The 21,802-nt window shown below is 46.5% G+C and overlaps 1 protein-coding gene across 7 annotated transcripts in view; it reads right to left on the bottom strand.

Annotated features, from left to right (window-relative positions):
• C2CD3 (C2 domain containing 3 centriole elongation regulator) overlaps positions 1 to 21,802 on the bottom strand; it is a 161,352-nt gene that overhangs the window by 3,905 nt on the left and 135,645 nt on the right. For 3 of the 7 annotated variants that reach the window (XM_074400938.1, XM_039471509.2, XM_074400939.1), the window contains 2 exons: positions 18,254 to 19,178; positions 9,948 to 12,784 (listed from right to left, as the gene is read on the bottom strand). In XM_074400938.1, coding sequence (XP_074257039.1) covers positions 12,400 to 12,784; positions 18,254 to 19,178 — 1,310 coding nt within the window. In that variant the 3' untranslated portion in view covers positions 9,948 to 12,399. The other 4 variants (XM_039471508.2, XM_074400941.1, XM_074400940.1 and 1 more) reach the window with 4 other exon arrangements.

Below are 21,802 nucleotides of genomic sequence, written 5' to 3'. Positions count from 1 at the left end.
GGGTGAGGTCTTTCATTAGAGAAAATAGCATGGGCACAGACCTGCACCTACTGGCTGGGCCGTATCTGCCCTGGAGCTGAATCGTGTGTGGCACCAACCTTCCAGCACTGATACCCTGACTCAATGACCTAGGGGGCCTTATCTGCATGGCCCAGGCCCAGGACCAGGACAAGGTTAGGGCTTGGCCCTGTGTACAGGGCAGGGCTGGGGTGTGGAAGGACAGAGAGCATACACTCAGCAGCATTTTGCTTTTGTTGAACTCAACAGGGTTTCAAAACCATCTTGACTAGTAAGTGAGGATTCTTCCTTCATCAGGATGGCTACCCTAACACACAACCCTGGTGGGGCTGGCCAGAGGCAAAACTGGCCAGGGATACTCCCAAATGTATTATCCATTCTTCTAACTATTCCCACACTTCTGGTTGGAGGCCTGGGGGCACAACAAAGTTGTCAGCATAGCCTGTGCTTTGTGGGAGGCATCAACCTTCCTGGGAAGACAGGAGGAATGCACATGGGAGCAGGATCGCCACAGCTGGAGGGGCTGCAGGTGCCTTGCAGTCTAGACAGTGGGTGTCATTCAGGAGGTGGAGTCCCTGGAGCGAGGACTTAAACATGAAAGTGGAATGTGAACAGAAGATGAAGAGAGGGTATGCCACGTGGAGGCGCAGCTTGAACAAAGGTGTGGGGAAGGAATTTTCTTGCTAGGAAAGTGGTGGGGGTGGGACAGGCTGAGCTTCAGGTATGGAGAGCAGTCTAAGACAAACCTATTAATAGAAGGAGGGGCTGATGTTGGCTGAGGGAAGTTTCAGAATTTCTTGGGGGAATTTGACCTTATTCTTCTTGGACTTCAGCGAGCTGATCTGTAAGGGCCTTCCTAGGGAACAGGGATGGGGTATGTGATGACTGTACTAGGCTGAAGGACAGAATGGGCTTTCCTGTGGGCCGGGTGTCAACCACAGCAGCAGGCCAGGGGCTCTCAGGCTGCCCCATTAAATCCTCCCCCATCCATACATGGGATCTGCTCCTTTCTGAGTACCTATACACCCAGGCCATGAATATGATAGTCCTCTCTGGTAACAGATGTGTCTTAAAAGAGCCTTCAATGCTAAAGATCAGACTTTGCTGGGGAGAAAATACAGCACATGGAAGGAGTAAGGAGTTGTTTGGAAAGAAAATGTGGGGCTTCCTGGGGCTCTTCAAATTGAGTGGCTAACCCTGCACGAGGAGCTGGTTCTAGTCCTGCCTCTACCACTTCTTAGCCAAGTGGTGCCAGGCAACCACTTTCTCCTTGGGATTCTGAAAATGGGATCAGAATGAGCAGACAATGCAAGAAGAGGTGCTCTATGAACCATGGGCTTATCCTGGCCCTTGGCTCCTTCTCTGGTCTGCTCTCCCTGTGACTCAGCCTCTTCTCCAAAAGCTCTCTCAGGAGGGCCTGGCCCTCTTCTTTGGCCTGGAATGTGATCTGATCCCAGCCACTGTGTTCTAGGTTCTCTCCACTCCAGCCCCCAGATGAATCCCAATCCCTCTAAACAGGCCACATGCTCCCAGGGGTTGGTGGGTGCAGGTGCCCCCACTTAACCTTGCTTCCAGGTATCCAAGGGACTTTCTCAGAGGACAGGAAATGGAGTACAGTGGAAGGGACATTGGTCTGTGGCTCAGCCTAACTGTCCCACTCACTTAAGACCAAGAAACTTTCTCACTTTGCGTCCCTCTGGGTCTTAGCTTCACTGTCAAGTGGAGCTAAGAACTTCTGTTTAGTCTTCGTATGCAGGTCTATGCTGGGCTCAAATAAAATTCAGTTATGACTAAGGTTCTGGTCGGGTATAACATCTTGCAAAACACAGGCTAAGATGGAGCTAGAGCCAATACCAGCTGCAGATCCAAGAGCAAAATGAAGCCTTGCTGTTCTCTCAGACCCCATCCCAGGCAAAGGGTTAGGCCCCAGAGTCCTGAGCAGAGCTGGGGTACAGTATCTCCTGTACTGTGGTAAGCAGTGCTAGGCCAGGCAAGCTCTCTCCACCCCACTGCCTTCTCTACTAACAGTGAGCCTCTGGTCTGAGATGACGGCTAAAGCTCTGTTCTTTTACATAGTGGCCCCTTTAAGTGACATAAACATTGACTCAGGACTGAAAACTGAAAGTAAACAGCCGGCTGGGTCTTAGGTGGACCTGCTAATGGACTGCCGCATCAGAGACTGAGTGAGGGCTCAATATAGCTGCTTGCCTTGCTCAACTTTCACCCCTTTGGCTGGCTGCCTTTCCCTGGGGTGGCTCCCAGAGTCTGGCCTGGACTACGACTTCCTCGATGCTAAAAAGAGCTGCAAACTCAGCAGCCACAAGTAGGAGCAGGGAGGAAGTGAGGACAAGGCACTTACACTAGAGGCCCAGCCCTGAAAGGCCAATCCTAAATCTGACCTGCTCAGCCCATGCTGCCATGGGGCTGGTCTCCTGCTCTGAGCTTACTCTTCTTGCCTAAATTAGAGGTCTGGTCATGTGGTTCTCACCACCGATATGTTCCCTCCACACCACAACCCCATCTGATGCCATCTACTCCTCTTCCAGGAAGCCCTCCCTGACAGGCCCATTCTACAGGGCCTACGTCACTCCCTTACCCTGGGCCTTAGTCTACGCCAGGCGTCCCCAAACTTTTTACACCGGGGGCCAGTTCACTGTCCCTCAGACCGTTGGAGGGCTGCCACATACTGTGCTCCTCTCACTGACCACCAATGAAAGAGATGCCCCTTCCTGAAGTGGGGCGGGGGGCCGGATAAATGGCCTCAGGGGGCCACAGTTTGGGGATGCCTGGTCTACGCCATGAAGGGGCCTGACTAGGGCAAGACTCCTCAACCTTTTTTTGTTTTTTAAAGAGGGCTTGGTTCAAAAGATGACCCGCAATCTTTTGAATCCAAGCCCTGCCAGGGAGAGGGCTCAAAAGTCCAGGTTTTGAGAGGGAAGGGTTAAAAGTTATACTCTTACAAGAAGAGCTGCTGGCTCCTCCTGGACTCTGGCCTCAGAGCGGCTCAGGCAACCTGAGATTAGCACCTGCCCAGCAGACCTATGAGCCCCTTCCTAAAAGGTGCTGCCAACTTGCAGTCTAGGTCAGGGTGGGCGCCAGCCAATTTTGGCTGTTTCTCCTGACCTCTAAACACCTTTGGCCAAGTTGCTTGTTTTCTAAAAGCTCTATATGGCTGTTATCAGAGACACTTTGACCTTTAGATCTCTTCAGCTCTACAGAAAGCTAGGGACTTGGTGGCTAAAAGAAATGAGGCAATAGATCCGGACCTTCTGCCCCAAGAGGGGCAGCTCAGCCATCAGGCCTGGACCACAGGCTGAGAAGAAAGAAACCCAGGATCAGGGAGTTCCCTTGGGCCCCCTACCGATCTGATCTGGTGACTTTGTGGAGAGCTGGGGTTCTCCACCAGGACTATTCATCTTTCAGATGCTTTGGTCTGTGGAAGGAAAACAAAAGGATATAATTTTTTTTTTTAGACAACAGTTTCACGCTGTTGCCCAGGCTGGAGTGCAGTGGCACGATCTCAACTCACTGCAAACTCTGCCTTCAGGGTTCAAGCGATTCTCATGCCTCAGCCTCCCAAGTAGCTGGGATTAGAGATGCCAGAATAGAAAAATTCTATCCCTTGGTTTAGACATGTGGCTGAGGACCTCAGAAAGTCATAAGCAGAGCCAGGACAAAAAAACCAGGCTTGCTGACACCTCGATCCTTAGTGATGTCTGAAGAGCTGTGGTCTGGCTGAGTACAAGTGAGAACGCTGGGTGGGAGGGAGTGGAAAACTCAAGGTTTTAAGGGTACCCTCATGCCTGGCCTTGTCTCATACTTCCTGCTTCCCACACTCACTCCTCATGAATAACAGTGTCTGGCACGATGTCTGTGGTTAATCCAGGGGCCCATTCATGATGTGGGTAGAGCATGGGCTCAACGCAGGAAGGCACAGAGCAAGACAGGGCTCACCTCACGGTAAAGTGCCTTGTGGGCAGGGCAGGGAGGCCAAGGCTCAGAGGACAGGCTGCTTCTTGTCCTCTGCTTCTAATTCCTATTTTTTCTTGTTTCAGTCCAGGCCCATCTCTTCCCATTTCTGACTGCCTCTCTGGCAAATAGTGCTTGTACCTCCTGCTTGCCAAGTTCTGTTGGTTCTGAGGTTTCTTCTTTTCAAATCCACAATCTGCAAAGCCTTTCCTTCATCTTTGTTGAATTCAACTCAAGCCACCTCACTTGGCTCTTTCTTTTCCTATACTCATTTTCTTTGCTTTGTTTTACTTCAGTGCTAATATAGGCAAATGTCATTTAAGGAAATGAGTGGTTTGGAGGCCAATGCCTTTCCAAGAACTGCAGGCTCCCTGAAGGCAGGGTCCACAGCATGAAGGTCCTAGCTCTTTTAGCATGACAGGCTGTTGGTAGGAGTTACAGGAACTTAGATATAAGCCTGGCTCCCCGGGGAACTGTGAGCTCCTTGAGGGAAGCTCCTGTCTTCTCCTGCACCTAGCTCAGGACTATGTCTTTGCACATTTGCTAAAAGATGTACATTTCAAGTATGAGATCAAAACTACCTTCCTATTTTCTGGCCTGCCTGTCCTCAGGCCCAGCTCCAGTTCTCCTATTAATTGATGAAAAGTTATTGAAGGGTTCTGAGTAGAGAAGTCACATGATTGAGTTGATGACTGATTTAACATCTTAAAAAGTTAACAGGGCCAGGCATGGTGGCTCATGTCTGTAATCCCAGCACTTTGGGAGGCCAAGGTGGGCGGATCACCTGAGGTCAGGAGTTCGAGACCAGCCTGACCAACACAGAGAAATGCTGTTTCTACTAAAAATACAAAATTAGTTGAGCGTTGTGGCATGTGCCTGTAGTCCCAGCTACTTGGGAGGCTGAGGCAGGAGAATCGCTTGAATCTGGGAGGTGGAGGTTGTGGTGCGCCAAGATCATGCCATTGCACTCCAGCCTGGGCAACAGGGAGAAACTCTGTCTCAAAAAAAAAAAAAATAAAAAAAGTTAACAGGATGCTGTACGGGGAATGGTTTGCACAAGGAGCAAGGGAAGAAGCAGAAAGGCAAATTAGGAGGCTCCTGCAGTAATCCAGGCCAGAAATAATGATGATTGAGACCAAAGTGGTGGGAAGCACATTTTTGTATATTTTAAAGGTAGAGCTGCCAGAACTTTCTGTTTAATTGATAACTAGCATCAGGGAGGATTCCAAGAGTTTTGGCCTGAACAACTCAACTAGAGTCCCAGCTACTCAGGAGGCTGAGGCAGGAGACCACTTGAGCCTAGGATTCTGAGGTTGCAGTGAGCCAAGATCATGCCACTACACTCCAGTCTGGGCAACAGAGCAACACCCTGTCTCAAATCAAACAAACAACACCCACCCCGCCTCTACCCTAGAGTTTAGTTGTACCCTTTAATCGAAATTGAGAAGATTAAGGGGGAAACAAATCTGGGAATAAAATCTGGAGCCCAGCTTTGGACATGTTGAATTTGAGACACCCATTAGATATTCAAATGGAGATGGTGGGTAGGCAGTTGTAGAGTTAGGACTGAGCTAAGCTAACCATTGGGAATCTTCAGCATATAGAAGAAGTAGGGAAAATGAGGGAGACCCAGCAAAGAAGGCAGAGCAGGAACAGCCAGTGAGGGAGGAGGACCAAGAAGAAGTGATGCCTTAGAAATAAGTGAAGAAACTATTCAAAGGAAAGAGATCAACTGTGTCACATGCCGCAGAGGTCAAATAAAATGGGCACTGAGATTTGATAACTGCCTTACAAATCTGGAAGTTCTTTTTTGGGTTTTGACAGCCTAAAAGAGTGCTCCCCATGCCAGTGGTAAAGTGGAGTGAAGGTCTGATTAGAGTGGGAGATTAAAATGGCTACAGCACGGAGAATGAACAGTGGTGGAAAAGTGCAAGTGTAAGTGAGACTGGTTAGAAATAGTCAGCATGGGCCAGCACAGTGGCTCACACCTGTAATCCCAGCACTTTGGGAGGCCGAGGTGGGCAGATCACTTGAGGTCAGGATTTCAAGACCAGCCTGGCCAACATGGTGAAACCACGCCTCTACTAAAAATACAAAAAATTAGCTGGGTATGATGGCACATACCTGTAATCCCAGCTACTTGGGAGGCTGAGGCAGGAGAATTGCTTGAACTTGGGAGGCAGAGGTTGCAATTAGCTGAGATTGTGCCACTGTACTCCAACCTGGGTGACAGAGTGAGACTCCGTCTTGAAAAAAAATAAAAAGTAGTGAGGAGATGACTGGGCTAGACAAGGGGAGGGTGAGAAGTAAGTGATTCAAAAGATGTTTAGGTGGCAGAATTAACGGGTCTTGGTAATGGACTGGCTGCGGGTGGTGGGAGATAAAGGAACAGGGGTGAGATATAATTGTGCTTCTGGCAGGAGTAACTACATGGATCGTGGCTGAATTTCCTGAGATATGGATGCAGGTGGCAGAGGAAGTATGCAAAGAAGATGACAAGCTTAAGTTTTAGAGAGTGAATTGATAGTGACATATCAGACAAGATGTCTAGGATGCAGTTGGGTCCCTACATGTCTGTGGCATAGGAGAGAAGACTAGACTGAAGAGAAGGATTTGAGAGTCATCGATGTAGTCATATTTGAAGTCATCAGAGTGATTGATATTCTCCCAAGAGAGAAAATCTACAGAGCAGAAGACATAGTCTGAGGAAGACAACAGGTAAAGCAAATTACTGCCATTCTCATCGACAACCTCTCCTCCTCTGTACGGAAGTCGATAAAACTAGTTTGTCCATCAACAGCTGAGCAAGCAGAATCACAAATAACTTTTAATAAAATCAGGAACCTGTCCCAGTAAAGAGTTACTTCATCACAAGAGGGAAGAGAAAGCAGGGGAGCAAACACTGCAACTGGATGGCTGTGCCACAGTCTGCTAAACCAGCCAGGCTTTTCACTCCTTTTCTTTTTGCGGAAGCAACAGCCAGAAGATAAGGTAGCATGGGGTGGGAATTACGGGCTGGCCCCTACACCCTACCTGTATGGCACTTGGTATTCTACAGTACAACCACCCCGTGAGGCCTGGTAACCCCATTTGACAGATGAGAAAGCAGACTCGGAAAAGTCCAAAGGCCTGACGAATGTAACACAGGGACTGTATCCACTCTACTGTTGGAGGAGGGAGAGGAAATCTGTTTCACAGATGGCTGCAGTAGAGACTGGGAGGTTCCTTGGCTCAGCTACATCGTTTCAATGTGGAGGGAAAGATCAGGTCTTGCCTTTGATCCTGTGGGGAAACCAGAGCAATCAATCCAGCAATTAATGAGCCCTCTCCTGTTTCAGGAATGGACTGTTAGCCCTGAGCCGTTAGCAGGTCAGCTTCAGTATAGCAGTCCCAGGAGTGGCTGAGAAGAGCCCAGCAGCCTCTCAAAGTGCTCCTCTTCAGTTGTCAGGGCCAAGGCTGGCCTTAAGAGGGGGTAGAAAAGATGGATTCTTTAAATGCGGGTACAGGACAGGGCTCCTGCCCTTGCCTCCCTATCTCTCACTTAGAGCTGCTGACCGTGCCTGAAGCATCACTGAGAAAACAGGAGCTTCCATCAACTTGAAACCCTACCACCAATCTCTAATCCCATCTGTTTTAGCACCCATCTTCCCTCCCTTCCTTCATGATAGTGGGCGAGTTTTCTTTTTCCCTTCCACATGTGTTCTAAATCTCATGCCCTTTCTTTTCTCCCTCTCCTTTTTCTCTCCCACTCCTGTGTCTTCCCCTCTCCCTTTCTCTATGGGATTGCTGCATTAGCACACAGAAAGCTATAGCCTTCCCATATTAAAAAACAAAAACAGTCGGCCGGGCGCGGTGGCTCACGCCTGTAATCCCAGCACTTTGGGAGGCCGAGGCGGGTGGATCACGAGGTCAAGAGATGGAGACCATCCAGGTCAACATGGTGAAACCCCGTCTCTCCTAAAAATACAAAAAATTAGCTGGGCATGGTGGTGCGTGCCTGTAGTCCCAGCTACTCAGGAGGCTGAGGCAGGAGAATTGCCTGAACCCAGGAGGCGGAGGTTGCTGTGAGCCGAGATCGTGCCATTGCACTCCAGCCTGGGTAACAAGAGCGAAACTCCATCTCAAAACAAAAACAAAAACAAAAACAAAAACAAAAACAAAAAATACCTTCCCTTGGTCTCCTATGCCACTCCAGCCACTATCCTATTCCTGTGCTCCACATTCACAGTCTAATTTGTGGAAGGAGTTGGCGTCTCCATCTTGTTATCATTCAATCACTGTATAATTTTATTGACATATGGTTTTGTGATTTCTTTGTATAACATACCAATGAATCTACGTAACACCAGTAAATCAAGAAGTACAAGCAAATGAACATCTATAAACCCGCAACCCAACCCAAGAACCAAAACATCACCAATACTGTTGAATGAATCGTTATGTTCCTCCTCCCCATCCCATTTCCCTGCCTCCACAACTATGAACACTGTAATCAAACTGTTGAAAACTACAGATAAGGAGAAAATCTTAAAAGAAGTGAGTAAAGGTCATGTTACACTCAGTGCAAGAACAATCAGAACAATGTCTGCTTCTTATAAGAAACAACGGAAACGGAAGACAGAAGACAGTGGAAAGATATCTCTAAAATGCTAAAAGAAACAACAACAATTCAAGTTAGAATTCTATATCCAGTAGAAAAAAGTCTTTCAAAAATCAAGGCAAAATAGAGATATTTTCAGACAACTGAAGCTGGACAATCAGATACCAGTAGGTCCACAGTATGTGAAATTCCAAAGGAAGTTTTTTCAGGCTGAAGGGAAATGGTCCCAGCCAGAAATCAGGATGTGAAGGAGAAATCCAGAATAGCAGCAATACTAAGTATGTGGGTGAACAGAAAAGACTATTTTTGTCTCAAATTCTTCAAAGGGAGGCCTTTTTAATAAAGGTCACAAGATGATGGTGCTCCTGCTCAAATATAATTTCACAATTAAATCTAAAATAAGTATAAGGAAATCAGTTGACACTGTGATTTATCCCATAGTAATTATTTCAATCTTTTATAAAAATATAATTCTTAAAAATGTTTTCCTTTTAAATTTTGGTATCTCTATTTGCTAGCATCCTAAATACATACATGATCTTATTTATTAGGTCATCCAGCACTGGCTGGTAGCCAGTCAGAAGCATAAGATTCTAAGAAAATATGCTGCAAGGCTGGTCGTGGTGGCTCAAGTCTGTAATCCCAGCACTTTGGGAGGCCGAAGGTGGGTGGATCACGAGGTCAAGAGATCGAGACCATCCTGGTCAACATGGTGAAACCCCGTCTCTACTAAAAATAAAAAAAATTAGCTGGGCACGGTGGCGCGTGCCTATAATCCCAGCTACTCAAGAGGCTGAGGCAGGAGAATTGCCTGAACCCAGGAGGCGGAGGTTGCGGTAAGCCGAGATCGTGCCATTGCACTCCAGCCTGGGTAACAGGAGCGAAACTCCGCCTCAAAAAAGAAAAAGAAAATATGTGCAAAAAACCCATTACGTGGTGGTGAGAGAGGCCCATCCCTAGCTAGGATGACTAACCTCTCAGGGTTTCCTGGGTTCTGGGTTCCAGTGCTAAAACTGCAACAGTTCTGGGCAAACCATGATGACCGGTCATCCGAACCAGGACCCAGAATGAGGGCCTAAGGACAGAAGTGACTCTGAGAACAGCAAACAAGGGAATGTTGTTAAGAGCAACAAAGAAAAACAGGCTGAAAAGTATTGTCTTATCAAAAGCAGACTTTCTCTCTCTCTTTTTTTTTTTTTTTTGAGACGGAGTTTCACTCTTGTTACCCAGGCTGGAGTGCAATGGTGCCATCTCGGCTCACCGCAAACTCCGCCTCCTGGGTTCAGGCAATTCTCCTGCCTCAGCCTCCTGAGTAGCTGGGATTACAGGCACGCGCCACCATGCCCAGCTAATTTTTGTATTTTTAGTAGAGACGGGGTTTCACCATGTTGACCAGGATGGTCTCGATCTCTTGACCTCGTGATCCACCTGCCTCGGCCTCCCAAAGTGCTGGGATTACAGGCTTGAGCTACCGTGCCCGGCCCAGACTTTCTCTTTAACTGAAGTAAAAATTCTTCTCTCTCCCTCTCCCACACTTTGTGTCTAATATTTAATAGACCAAAGATAGTGTCTCCCCCAGGGGTTGGCGCATCACAAAGGCATAAACACAAAAGCAGAAACAGTAATTCTGCTTGGCAGGTGAGGGATGGCAGTTCAAAATGGCCCAGAGACTTCCTTTCTTGTGGGGCATGACTTGCTGGCACTTCACTGAAGACCCAGGAAGGCCTGAAGACCTGTCTAAGGTCACACAGGGACTTGTATCCACTATACTGTGGGAGTAGGGAGGATAGGAGGGCAGGAGGGAAAGGGAGCTAAGAGGGCCTACTTTTTCCCCCTAGGGTAATTCTCACCATCATCCTATTAGGTATGAATTATTAGGCTGACATTACTTACAAGGAAAGTGTGTCTCAGAAAGAAGGTGTCACTTGCCCAAAATCACTTACTAGCAGATTCAATATTTCACTCTATGGATGTCTTGCTCCAAAGCCTGGACACAGCCCTATTACCCCAGCATAAATGTCATGGGTGTGTGTGGGACATGCAAGAGAAGGTGCAGAGAGGAAGGAGATGAGCTGGTGACCACAAACCAGAGTAGGAAGAAAGGCCACAAAACTGCGGTTATTCCTGGACAGGACTGACACCTCTCCTCCCCTAAGCGAGGCTTTGCAAACTTGATAAAAACTGAGATGTAGCCTGGACAACACAGTGAGACCTTGCCTCTAAGAAAAAAAAAATTAGTTGGGTGTGATGGTGCACATCTGTGGTCCCAGCTACTTGAGAGGCTAAAGCAGAGGCTGAAATTAAAGTATGCAAAATAAAGAATATGCCGTTTTTATACAAAAAACAAAAACAAAAACAAAAAAAACTCCTCGAACCCAGGAGTTCGAGGCTGTAGTGAGCTGTGATCACGCCACTGCACTCTAGTCTAGGCAACGGAGTGAGACCCTGTCTTAAAAAACAAACAAACAAACAAAAAAAACAAACTTGGATTAATTCCTGTGCCAAATAAAATGAGACACCTTGAAAATGGTGGTGCTGGGGAGGCTGGAAGAGGATGGGGAAAGGAAACCAGCAGGATGAGACATCTGATGCTTCTCTTTAGGACTGTATCCCAGGACTGTAACTTTAGGACTACAACTCTCAGGATACTTCTGGACTGACCCCATTTTTCATTAATGTGGCCTCTGAAAGGATATAAAATGTCTACATTAATTGCTAAATAAAATCTAACTGGCTAGGAAAATTTACCATAGGTAAAATGTCATGATTTTTAGGTGGTGTAATAGAAGAGCACAGAGTCTGTGAGTCAGAAGCTTAGATTCACTTACTGGCTAGGTGACCCTGGGTAAGCGACTCAGCCTTTATGCATCTGTTTCTTTATATATAAATAGAAATACCTTGTAGGTCAGTGTGTGATGCTCTGAGCTTCAGTTTCCTCATCTTTTATACAGTCTTACTGTGTCGTCTAGGCTGGAGTGCAGCGGTGCCATCTTGGCTCACTGCAACCTCCACCTCCTGGGCTCAAGTGATTTTTGTGACTCTACCTCTTAAGTATCTGGGATTATGGGCACATGCCACCATGCCTGCCTAATTTTTGTAATTTTTACAAGAGATGGGGTTTTGCCATGTTGGCCAGGCTTGTCTTGAATTTCCTAGCTCAAGTGATCTTGCCGCCTCATCTAACTAAAGTGCTGGGATTACGGACGTGAGCCACCGTGCCCAGCCTAGTTTTGTCATTTTAAATAGGGATGATAGTATATTCCTCATCAGGTTGCTGAATTTAATGAGTTAACATAGACTACCTGGAACAGTGCTTGGTACATGCTAAGCACCAGCGTAACTATCATCTTTCAGCTTAAACACAGCCTCCGCAGAGAGATCCTGTTCTCTATCACAGCACCTACTACTCATCTGAGTCTATAAATATTTTATTTTTTGCTTACTATTTGTGCTCCATGAAAACAGAGAATTGGTCTATCTTATTCACTATTATATATGCTCAGTACCCAGCATGACACCTGAGACAGGGTAGGTACTCAAAAGTAGTTATTATTATTGTTTATTTTCTTGCCACTTGCAAGAAAGGTCAGGTGCTGTGCCAAGACAGAAAAAGGAGACCTGGGATTTGTACGAGAGTTCCAAGCACCTAACTCAGCTGGATGAATAGTTATGAGGTTTTGTAAATGGCAAATAGTTGTTCGATATTATTCTCTTCATCCAGACCTTATTCTGTCACACTCCTGCAAGGCTGCATCTCCTATGTGAGGCATCTCCGCTCCTGTCTACCTGCTTGGTGGGCACTCCCACAGCACTCAGTACGTATTTCCTAGCTGCCTCTTGCTTTCATGCTTCTGCACTTTTTTTTTGCTTCCCCATGTCAGTCTAGGCCGACAATACTCCGCTCTTGCACATTTGCTCTTCCTCACTTTTCCTGAGCTCCCTGCCCACTGCTGGGCCCACAGAATATGCTCAGTATAAGCTGGAGGAGTGACCCCTGCAGCCTTTCCAGGAAGATGGCCTGGGGCTATATTCTGTGCAAGAGATGATGACTCTCTAGGACAAAGGTCAGTTGGCCATTTTCTTACCTGATCTGTTGTGGCTGCTGGTGGCAAAGTTGCTGAAAGTGAGAGCATCCGCAGGGAAGCCTCCAGCTGCTGGGGAGGCAAAAAGAAGTTGGGCACCACAATGGGCTCTGGGCTACAATGGCAGTTAAGGGACAAAAATACCTAGAAGTCCACCCCCTTGCAGTGGAGGCCAGCATCTCCACTGACCATTCACTCTGCCCCCACTCATGTTTTTCCCTCAACTATTCTTGTCCATAAATCCTTTGCTGAGGTGGCTCCCTCTGACTGGAAGTCTTACCCTCTCCTAACACATGGGTTTGTACGTTTTTTACAGATCAGTTCAAATCCTGCCTCTTCCAGGAAGCCTTCTCCTAACCTTAGCCCACGGTGATCCCCCCATCACATCCTACAGCAGTCTGCAACACAGGAGAATGATTATTTAGTCTGATGATTATTTTCCTCAATATTCCCTAAATTTCTCAACAGCAGACAGTTTCCTTCTGTTACCTCTGCTTCCCTAAAGCCTCTCAGGAGGCTGGTAGGTAGCAGGCCTTGAATGAGGGCCTGTCGGTTAGAAACAGACCTATTAGAAGTCAGTCAGACGATGTGGGGATGGGGATGGGGATGTGGCTCCAGGGGGTAGCGCCTTAAGTTGTATTTAGGTGCCCTGCACTGAAGGAAGACCTGGTTGCCTGGTTGTTCTCTGCTCACATCCAGAAATGTGAGCTCTGCATCAGGGGCTGTCCATGACCAGACATGTCCTCATGTCAGGGGCCAGCACAGCTAGTCCAGTTTGGATGTGAGCCCTAGAAGGCAGGTACTGTATTTTATACTTCTCCATATCCTCTTGAGGTACTCAGTGCTGTGTTGAGAATATGGTGCTCCACAGGTATTTGTTGAATCAAATCACTGATTCAGTTTAGTTGAACTCTGAAAGGGTAAGGAGGGGATGATTTTGATGTTCAAATTTTTTAATAAGCTAAGTATGGTTCTGACTCCAATTTGCTTGCCAGGTTTTCTATTTTATTGCCATTCTTCTATGCTAGACTGTAAACTCCAAGAAGGCAGAGATGATCTGTCTTTTTCTTTTTCTTTTTTTTTTTGAGATGGAGTTTTGCTCGTTACCCAGGGTGGAGTGCAATGGCACAATCTCGGCTCACAGCAACCTCCGCCTCCTGGGTTCAAGCAATTCTCCTGCCTCAGCCTCCCAAGTAGCTGGGACTACAGGCATGCGCCACCATGCCCAGCTAATTTTTGTATTTTTAGTAGAGACGGGGTTTCACCATGTTGACCAGGATGGTCTCGATCTCTTGACCTTGTGATCCACCCGCCTCGGCCTCCTAAAGTGCTGGGATTATAGGCGTGAGCCACCACGTCCGGCAATCTTTTTCATAACCATATTCCTGTCACCTCGCACAGTACCTGGGAGACAGTAAGTACTCAATAAATACTTGTGAATGAATGAAATGCAATGATTTCTTGCTTTGGTTCAAGTCCTCAATTTTTCTGTAGAGAGGTGAGGGAGGAAGGGAGATCCTGAAGGGAAAGACCCTTTGACCCCAGGCCTTTTGCTGAGGCCCAGGTGAGGTAGGATCTATTTGCTGTTGCTGCTGTAACTGCTGGGGATGCCAAACAGCCAGCTGAGCTGTGGGGAAGAGCTTTGCTGTGAGGTGTCGGGGCTGGCTCTGAAGCATGGAAGCCTCCTTCCCAGCCCACTGCCCTATGTGTGCTTTAGCGTCCTGCTCCAACAGCCACCTTCTCCCACTAACTTTTATTTTATATATTTTTGAAACAGGCTCTCGCTCCCATTGTTCAGGCTGGAATGCAATGGTGTGATCACGGCTCACTGACGCCTTGACCTTCTGGGCTCAGGTAATTCTTCCACTTCAGCCTCCAGAGTAGCTGGGATTACAGGTGCAATGCCACCACGCCTGGTTAATTTTTGTATTTTTAGAAGAGATGGAGTTTCACCATGTTACGAAGGCTGGTCTTGAATTCCTGACCTCAGGTGATCCTCCCACCTTGGCTTCCCAAAGTGCTGGGATTACCAGTATGAGCCACTATGTCTGGCCTCATGAACTTTTAAGTTCCTTTTTCTCAGTTCATAAAAACATTAAAGTTTCCCATTTAGGGTAAAAAAAACCAAACCTCTGACCTTGCATTCTCTTCTAGTTACCACTCAGTTGTCATTTAATAGATGGATAATTTCAAGAAAGTTCACTTTTTATGCCTCAATTTCTTTATTTTAAAGTGTATTAGTACTTACTGTTTTGAGGGTTAAATGAACTTATAGATGTAAAGTGCTTAGAATGGTGTCTGGCATAGTGAGCACTTGATAAATATCAGCTATTCTTATCTCCTCAGTTTTGGGAAAAAGTTGCCTGTTGTCACTGTCCTCGTCATTAGCTCCTTTGACTAATGAAGGTTGGCTTCCATTCCCACCACTGCAAAGTCCTCCTTAACGCTAAAGCCAGATACATGCCAGCCACATTCTCCTGGACTCGTCTGCAGCATCAGTGCAGACCACGACATCCTGAAATTCTGCAGTATCTGCTCCCACAGCACCTCCCTCCACTGCTTCTCCTACCTCCCGACCAGCTCCCCTCGCTTCTTTTGTGGCCATGCCCTGTCCTGCCTCTCCTGTGCGCACTGGAGAGGCTGAGTCTGTCTCTGTGTGTTTGGTTCTCCCTTCCCAGGCTCTTCTTGCTGCCCTCATCAATTCCCAGAGACGCCTACCTTTTTGGCTGAGCTCAGCCCTCCACTCCAGGCCTGCATCTCCTCCTGCATGTCCTACAGGCACATACCCCAAATGGCAATCTGCATCATCTCCCAAACCTTTTTTTTTTTTTGAGACAGAGTTTGCTCTTGTTCCCAGGCTGGAGTGCAATGGTGCGATCTCGGGTCACCGCAACATCCACCTCCCAGGTTCAGGCAATTCTCCTGCCTCAGCCTCCCGAGTAGCTGGGATTACAGGCACGTGCTACCATGCCCAGCTAATTTTGTATTTTTAGTAGAGATGGGGTTTCTCCACGTTGGTCAGGCTGGTCTCGAACTCCCAACCTCAGGTGATCCGCTCACCTTGGCCTCCCAGAGTGCTGGGATTATAGATGGTCGGCCCCAAACCTGTCTCTTTCTGTGCTGTTTCCTATCCAGTAAATGTTATCACCTGCCTGGCAACTTGTGACAGAAACCTCTAAGTTATACTTTCTATTTCCTTTGTCTAATCACCTGCCCCTCTCTCTAATCCTCTCAGATCTATTACCCTCCTCTTCATCATAAAGCAGACTATACTTCAGGCCAGACTTTCTTCATCTCTTATTATTATTCCAAGTGTCCTAACTAGCCTCCTTGCTTCTAGTCTTCCCTTATCTAACCTGCCCTCTACAAGGCACTGGATGACTTCTTTTCTCATATATAAACCTGACCATACCACACTCTTAACAGTGAGCACTATTTATATACCAGGTATTGTGCTAGAAAGTTTACATGATTATTTTCATTTTCACAACAACCCAATAAGTACTATTATCACCTCCATTTTACAGATGAGGAAAGTGAAGTTTCGTTCCTTTAGAATAGAGTCCAAGTACCTCAGGTAGGCATAAAAGTTCTTTAAGATTCAGGCCCTGCCTCACCTCACACCATCCCCTCATCCTTGGACTCTAGTCACATCACCGTGAACTACTGCCCACAGGCAGCCTCCTTCACCCGGCTAGACCTCTGCACACACAGTTCGTCCTGACTAGAACTTTTCCTTGTCTCTATTATGCAATGCCTATTCATCTTTCAGGTCTGGCTCTTTGTCCCTCTTACTGGGATAGCTCCCTCCTTGTGCTCCCTAGCGTTCTGTCCACGTCTCATCAAAGCACTTGGAACAACAAACTCTCAGTATCTATCTACTTGACTGTCTCCTATTTCATCATGGGAACTTCTAGAGGTAAGGTCTGATTCAAATCTGTCCTTGGCAACCAGCACAGAGCCTCACACTATTTATTTTTGAAAGAACAGCCAGGAAGGCCTAGGCTAAAGCAGCACTTAGGGTCTAGAAACATGTGGCAGCTCCTCCATTGGCCATAGTCTGAGCACATCTAATACTGACTGTAAAGGGAGCAACAACAGGGGCCAGGATCCAGGATGAGCAAGGCTGGGGAGAACATCACACGAGGTGGTCTGTTTTCAGTGGTCAGCCTCCAGCTATCGCATGCTTTAATCCTTTCCTCCACCCACTCTCCGACCCCTACGTTTTTCTCTGATCTGCATCAAGAATCACAGTGTGTGATGTGTACAAAAGTTTCCACTCATTTGGTTTTCTCAATAATGTTGTCAAATTGTGATAGTTCAATTAAATCTAATTGATCCCTTCTCTGTGCAGTGCCAGGTCCCGGGGAAGCAGAAAAAGACAAGGTCCCTGACCTGGGGAGCTTATAGTTTGGTGGCTAAGGGATTTTACAGGTGAAGAAACTGGCTCCGAAAGAATAAACTTTATGTCTATAATCACAAAAGTAATTTTGTGGGTCTAGAAGGGCCAAAGTCAGGTTCCCTGACTTCTGGTAGAAGATTTCTAATCTAGTAAAGCAGCCTGCTTCACCTGCCAGCCATGCAATATTTCCTCCTTGTTGTCAGGATAGCAGGTGAGCTGCTCTGATGAGCTGGTTAGGCTACAGGTATAAAGGGTGTGGATGGTCCTAAGTGGTTTCCTTTCACTGCACATACCAGTCTGTGTTTAAAAGGAGGGAGCGGGGAATGTCAGGTACCCCCTGTTCCTATCAACAGCACCTTATTGGGGTCTTGTGCAAGTCTACCTCCATGGTGCCTGTTTAGCTCCATCACTTGTTTTGTTTTTTTTTTTAAATTAATCTGGCCAGGTGCGGTGGCTCAAATGCTGTAATTGCAGCATTTTGGGAGGATGAGGCAGGAGCATTGCTTGAGGCCAGGAGTTTGAGATCAGCCTGGGTAACATAGCAAGACCCCAACTCTTAAAAAAAAACTTAGCTGGGTGTGGTGGTGCATACCTGTAGTTCTAGCTACTTGCAAGGCTGAGGTGGGAGGATCGCTTGAGCACACACAAATCTGAGGCTCCAGTCATGTATGATAATGCCACTGCACTCCAGCCTGGGTGAGAGAACAAACCTTGTCTCTTAAAAAAAAAAATGTAGGCAACTCACAGTAACTGAGCAAAATAGAGATGATACCTACCTAAAAGACTTGTGATGACTGAATGAAAAATTAACATAATGTGCTCAATGGCAGTGATCTTCCCTCTTTCTCTAGACCCTCTGCTTCTCTTTCAACTGAGATAAACAGTCTCATTCCTTAGATCCCAAGCCTTGCCTTCAGGTGGAAAAATACGCAACAGATGAATTGAATAAATCAAGGTAGGCTAGGTTAATGAATGTGCTAAACCCAGTTCAAGGCATTCCGTTTCCAGGGGCTGGCGTTAATGGTAAAATTGCAGCACCTGTCGTGCAGGTGGGGTCTTCTGAAGGAACGGTCTTCCCACACCCCCCAATGCATTCCACGAGGGTGGCCACTTGCTCACACTCACACTAGGCTAGTCTAAGCACCAGCATCCAAAACATTTGTGGCAAATGCCAAAGGATACAGTAGGAGGCCCCGCTTTGTGGACGTCTCTGATCCAGTTGTCATCTGCCTCTGCCTGATGTCAGAGGAGTTGATGGGTGGTCCCTTATGGTTTTCCCTTCTGCTCTGGGCGGCTAGGTTTACTGGCAACTTCTTGAAGCTATCAGCAGAGTCGCTGAGTTCACTGGTGGCAGGTTCATTCTCAGCTGGGGCCTCTGACTCGGGCTCCTTGTTCTGATCTACCTGTGGTGAGCTCCATCCAACAAACGTGCTGCTCTGTTGGGCTCCTGGGAGTATGAGGCATGGGAGGGGTTGAGGGTTAGCTGAGGCAGACTCTCCACCAACCTTGGCCTTAGAGGCCTCATCCTCACAAGCAACAAGACTTTGGCTAGGAGAACCCTGCCTAGGCAGGTGGGAGTTGACAGCCCTTTCCGGGCTGGAAACAAAGCTATTTTTGACTGTACGTTCCTCTCTGCAGAAAGGCCCCGGAGAAGGACAAGAGGGGCCTTCCCTCTGTACCTCATTAGGCTGAGGGCTGATGACCTCACTTGTGTCTGATATGAAACTAGACCAAGGGCTAGTTTTGTCTGTCACTGTGGTAATCTCATTTAAGGTCCTGGGCTCAATGATGTCTTCTTCATAGTCCTCATCACTGTAGGCTGGGCCTGCCTCAGTGTCCTCACTGATCTGCATCTTTGTAATGGGTACTGTATGGCTCAGGGACTCATGGAGTATTCCTCCATATGAAGTCTCTTTGAGAGCAGGGGGTGGTGGGGAATCTGTGCCCTTATCTGGAGCTCTTGCCAATGGCTCATCTGGCGTTGTGCATCGTTCTTGCAGTGCCTCTGTGTACTGAGCATCTGGGAGGGTGGTGGCCTTGTTGCTTCTACTCCTGGCTCGGTGAGAACTCAAAGCTGCTTGGGAATCCCTGGTGATAGTCTGCAGATCTGAACAGCAACAGATAACACTCTTATTACAAGGTAGGGCCACAGACCACCCAAATTTCCCACACTGGCCTCTAGCTTCAGAAGCACTCTGGCAATCAGACTTTGAACAAACCATAAAGAAAATTAGTTCACCCAAGAGTCAGTGAGACTATATTCAAGGCGGTACAACTTTTAGTACTTTATTCTAATATCAGAGGACCAGAATCTAATCTATAGTTGTGGATACATCTGTGGAAATGCTTTCAGAGACTATCTGCTCATGCTCAGGAATCCTTGGGAGCTGGGAGTCCTGGTGGGCATGTTCATGCTTCCAGTTACTTCAGTAACTACCTATATTAAAAATCAAAATGAGAATCCACTTATTTACTTATTTGATGACAGTTATTAAAACTACCTATTTTACTTGGAAAACAAAAGCAAGGAAATATCTATCACCCACATGATAAGGCAGGGAAGATTTACAGAGAAAATGTAAGCAGCAGGGTATGTTGGAAAGAGCATAGGCTTTGGAGCCGGTCAATCTTGGGTTCAAATCTGTTGTCACTTGTTAACTTTGTGATCACAAGCAAACTATCCTCTTGGAGCCTGTTAATCTGTAAAGTGTAATCAACACCACCCACGTCACAAGGTTACCGTAGAGAATACATGAGAGAAATGGGCATACACTGTGTGGTGAATATATAAGCTCTTAATAAACAGAAGCTACTAGTCAACTCAAATTGTTTTTGGAATGGAATGGGAGTGAATAAATTAATAAATAAACCTAGTAAATGATACATGTTTGCAAGATTATTTGAGAGGATAAAATTAGGAACTGAAGGCAAATTTGATTCCTGGGGAATAGGAGTCACATCTCCCTCACAGCACCTAACAGGGGGCTCATTCTACAGGAGGTGCTGGCCGTTTAATATTATACATTGATGATTTTCAAGCCTCAAAGGAATGAGTAGATACATGGAATTGGAACATTACTACCTGTAAACAGGAATAGGCACCGGGAAGCATATTTAGTTGATCCCAATCCTTTGGCCTGAACATGTTTTTTGTCTCAGAGCAGTCTCCTTGCTTTTTATAAACCTTCCCAGCCTGCAAGGCCTTGTTCTATTGCATCTCCTCCAGGAAGCCTTCCCAGGTGCATGAGTTAAATGGACTTGGTTTATGGCTTTGTTCTATAAGGAAGAACATATGCTACTGTGTAAGTGTAACTGTATGTTTACCCCATCACACTGTGAGCTTCTCAGGACAGAAACCGTATGTCTGACTTATGTTATATCTCTAGGGCCCAGCAGAGGACCTAGCATATAGCTCTGGCTTAAAAAAAACCCACTAAGTAATTCTCTCTCTCAAGTTTCACTCATATCCATTTGCCTGATGGCTTTGTTAAAAAAAAAAAAAAAAAAAAAAAAAAAGCATACTGAGGCATAATAGAGGCGGGGCAGGCTTTTGCATTTTTTTGTGAATGGTTTTTCTGATCTAATCATCTTTCCCTTTTCAAATTCATTCTCCCTGTGAAAACCATTTCTCATTCTGCCGTCTACTTGCTGAGAACTTCCCATTTCTTCCAGGATAAACATTAAACACCCAAGTTTGGCTTCAAGACCCCACAGCTTCAATTCTTTTCTTTTTTTTTTTTTTTTTTTTTTTTTTGAAATGGAGTCTCATGTCTCACTCTGTCACCCAGCCTGTAGTCCAGTGGAGTGATCTTGGCTCACTGCAACTGCTGCCCCCTGGGTTTAAGCGATTCTTGTGTTTCTGCCTCCCAAGTAACTGAGACTACAGGCATCTATCACCACACCTGGCTAATTTTTGTATTTTTAGTAGAGATGGGGTTTTACCATGTTGGCCAGGCTGGTTTCGAACTTCTGACCTCAAGTGATCCACCCGCCTCGGCCTCCCAAAGTGCCGGATTACAGGTGTAAGCCACTATGCCCGGCCACATTTCTCTTTTCTCTCTTCTTTTAATATACCCCTTTAGAAAGATTCCCCTATTTGTTTCCACCTCTACTCCAAACAAGCCTCCATCTGTTTTGCTCTCATATTTTCGTTCTGGGAGGATTTTTCTTTGGCTGACTATAGAATATAAGCTTGATGAAGGGAGAGATAATACCTGCCATGTCTACCACTTCATCCTCCTGGAACAAAGAATAGTGCCTAGCACAGATGGTGCTCAATAAACACTTGACTGAAAATATCCAAGCAAGTGGAAGTCAAACACAGAGTATTTACCTGGGGCTATGGATACCAACAGGTTTGGTATCTGGAAGAAGAGGATAGAAAGAAGGTTTGTACTTAGTATCAATCATGGTGTTTTTCCTTCCCTTTAGACAAAGAAAATTGAATCTCTTCATCTCTGTGTAGAATCTATGCATTGTGCTTGAGCGAAAAACAAGTGAGGGCTAAAGATGCTGATCCAGTTGATTTCACAGTGTTCCCTGAAGCTTGCCTGATAAAGATTTCTAGGTTGTAACCCTGGATCCTGATTGAGTAGGATGGAATAAGACCCAGGAATCTGTATCTCACTGCAAGTGCCCTGGGTGATTCTTATGCTCAGGCAGGTTGGCCAATAGTTGCTCTAGAGCAGTCTCAGTCTTGTCTACACACTAGAATTACCTGGGGAGTTAGAA

Source organism: Saimiri boliviensis, chromosome 6, assembly GCF_048565385.1.
Source record: "Saimiri boliviensis isolate mSaiBol1 chromosome 6, mSaiBol1.pri, whole genome shotgun sequence".
In the NCBI taxonomy this organism is placed as follows: Eukaryota; Metazoa; Chordata; class Mammalia; order Primates; family Cebidae; genus Saimiri; species Saimiri boliviensis.
Note: the sequence above shows the minus strand (reverse complement) of the source record. Positions and strands in the feature narration are given on the sequence as shown.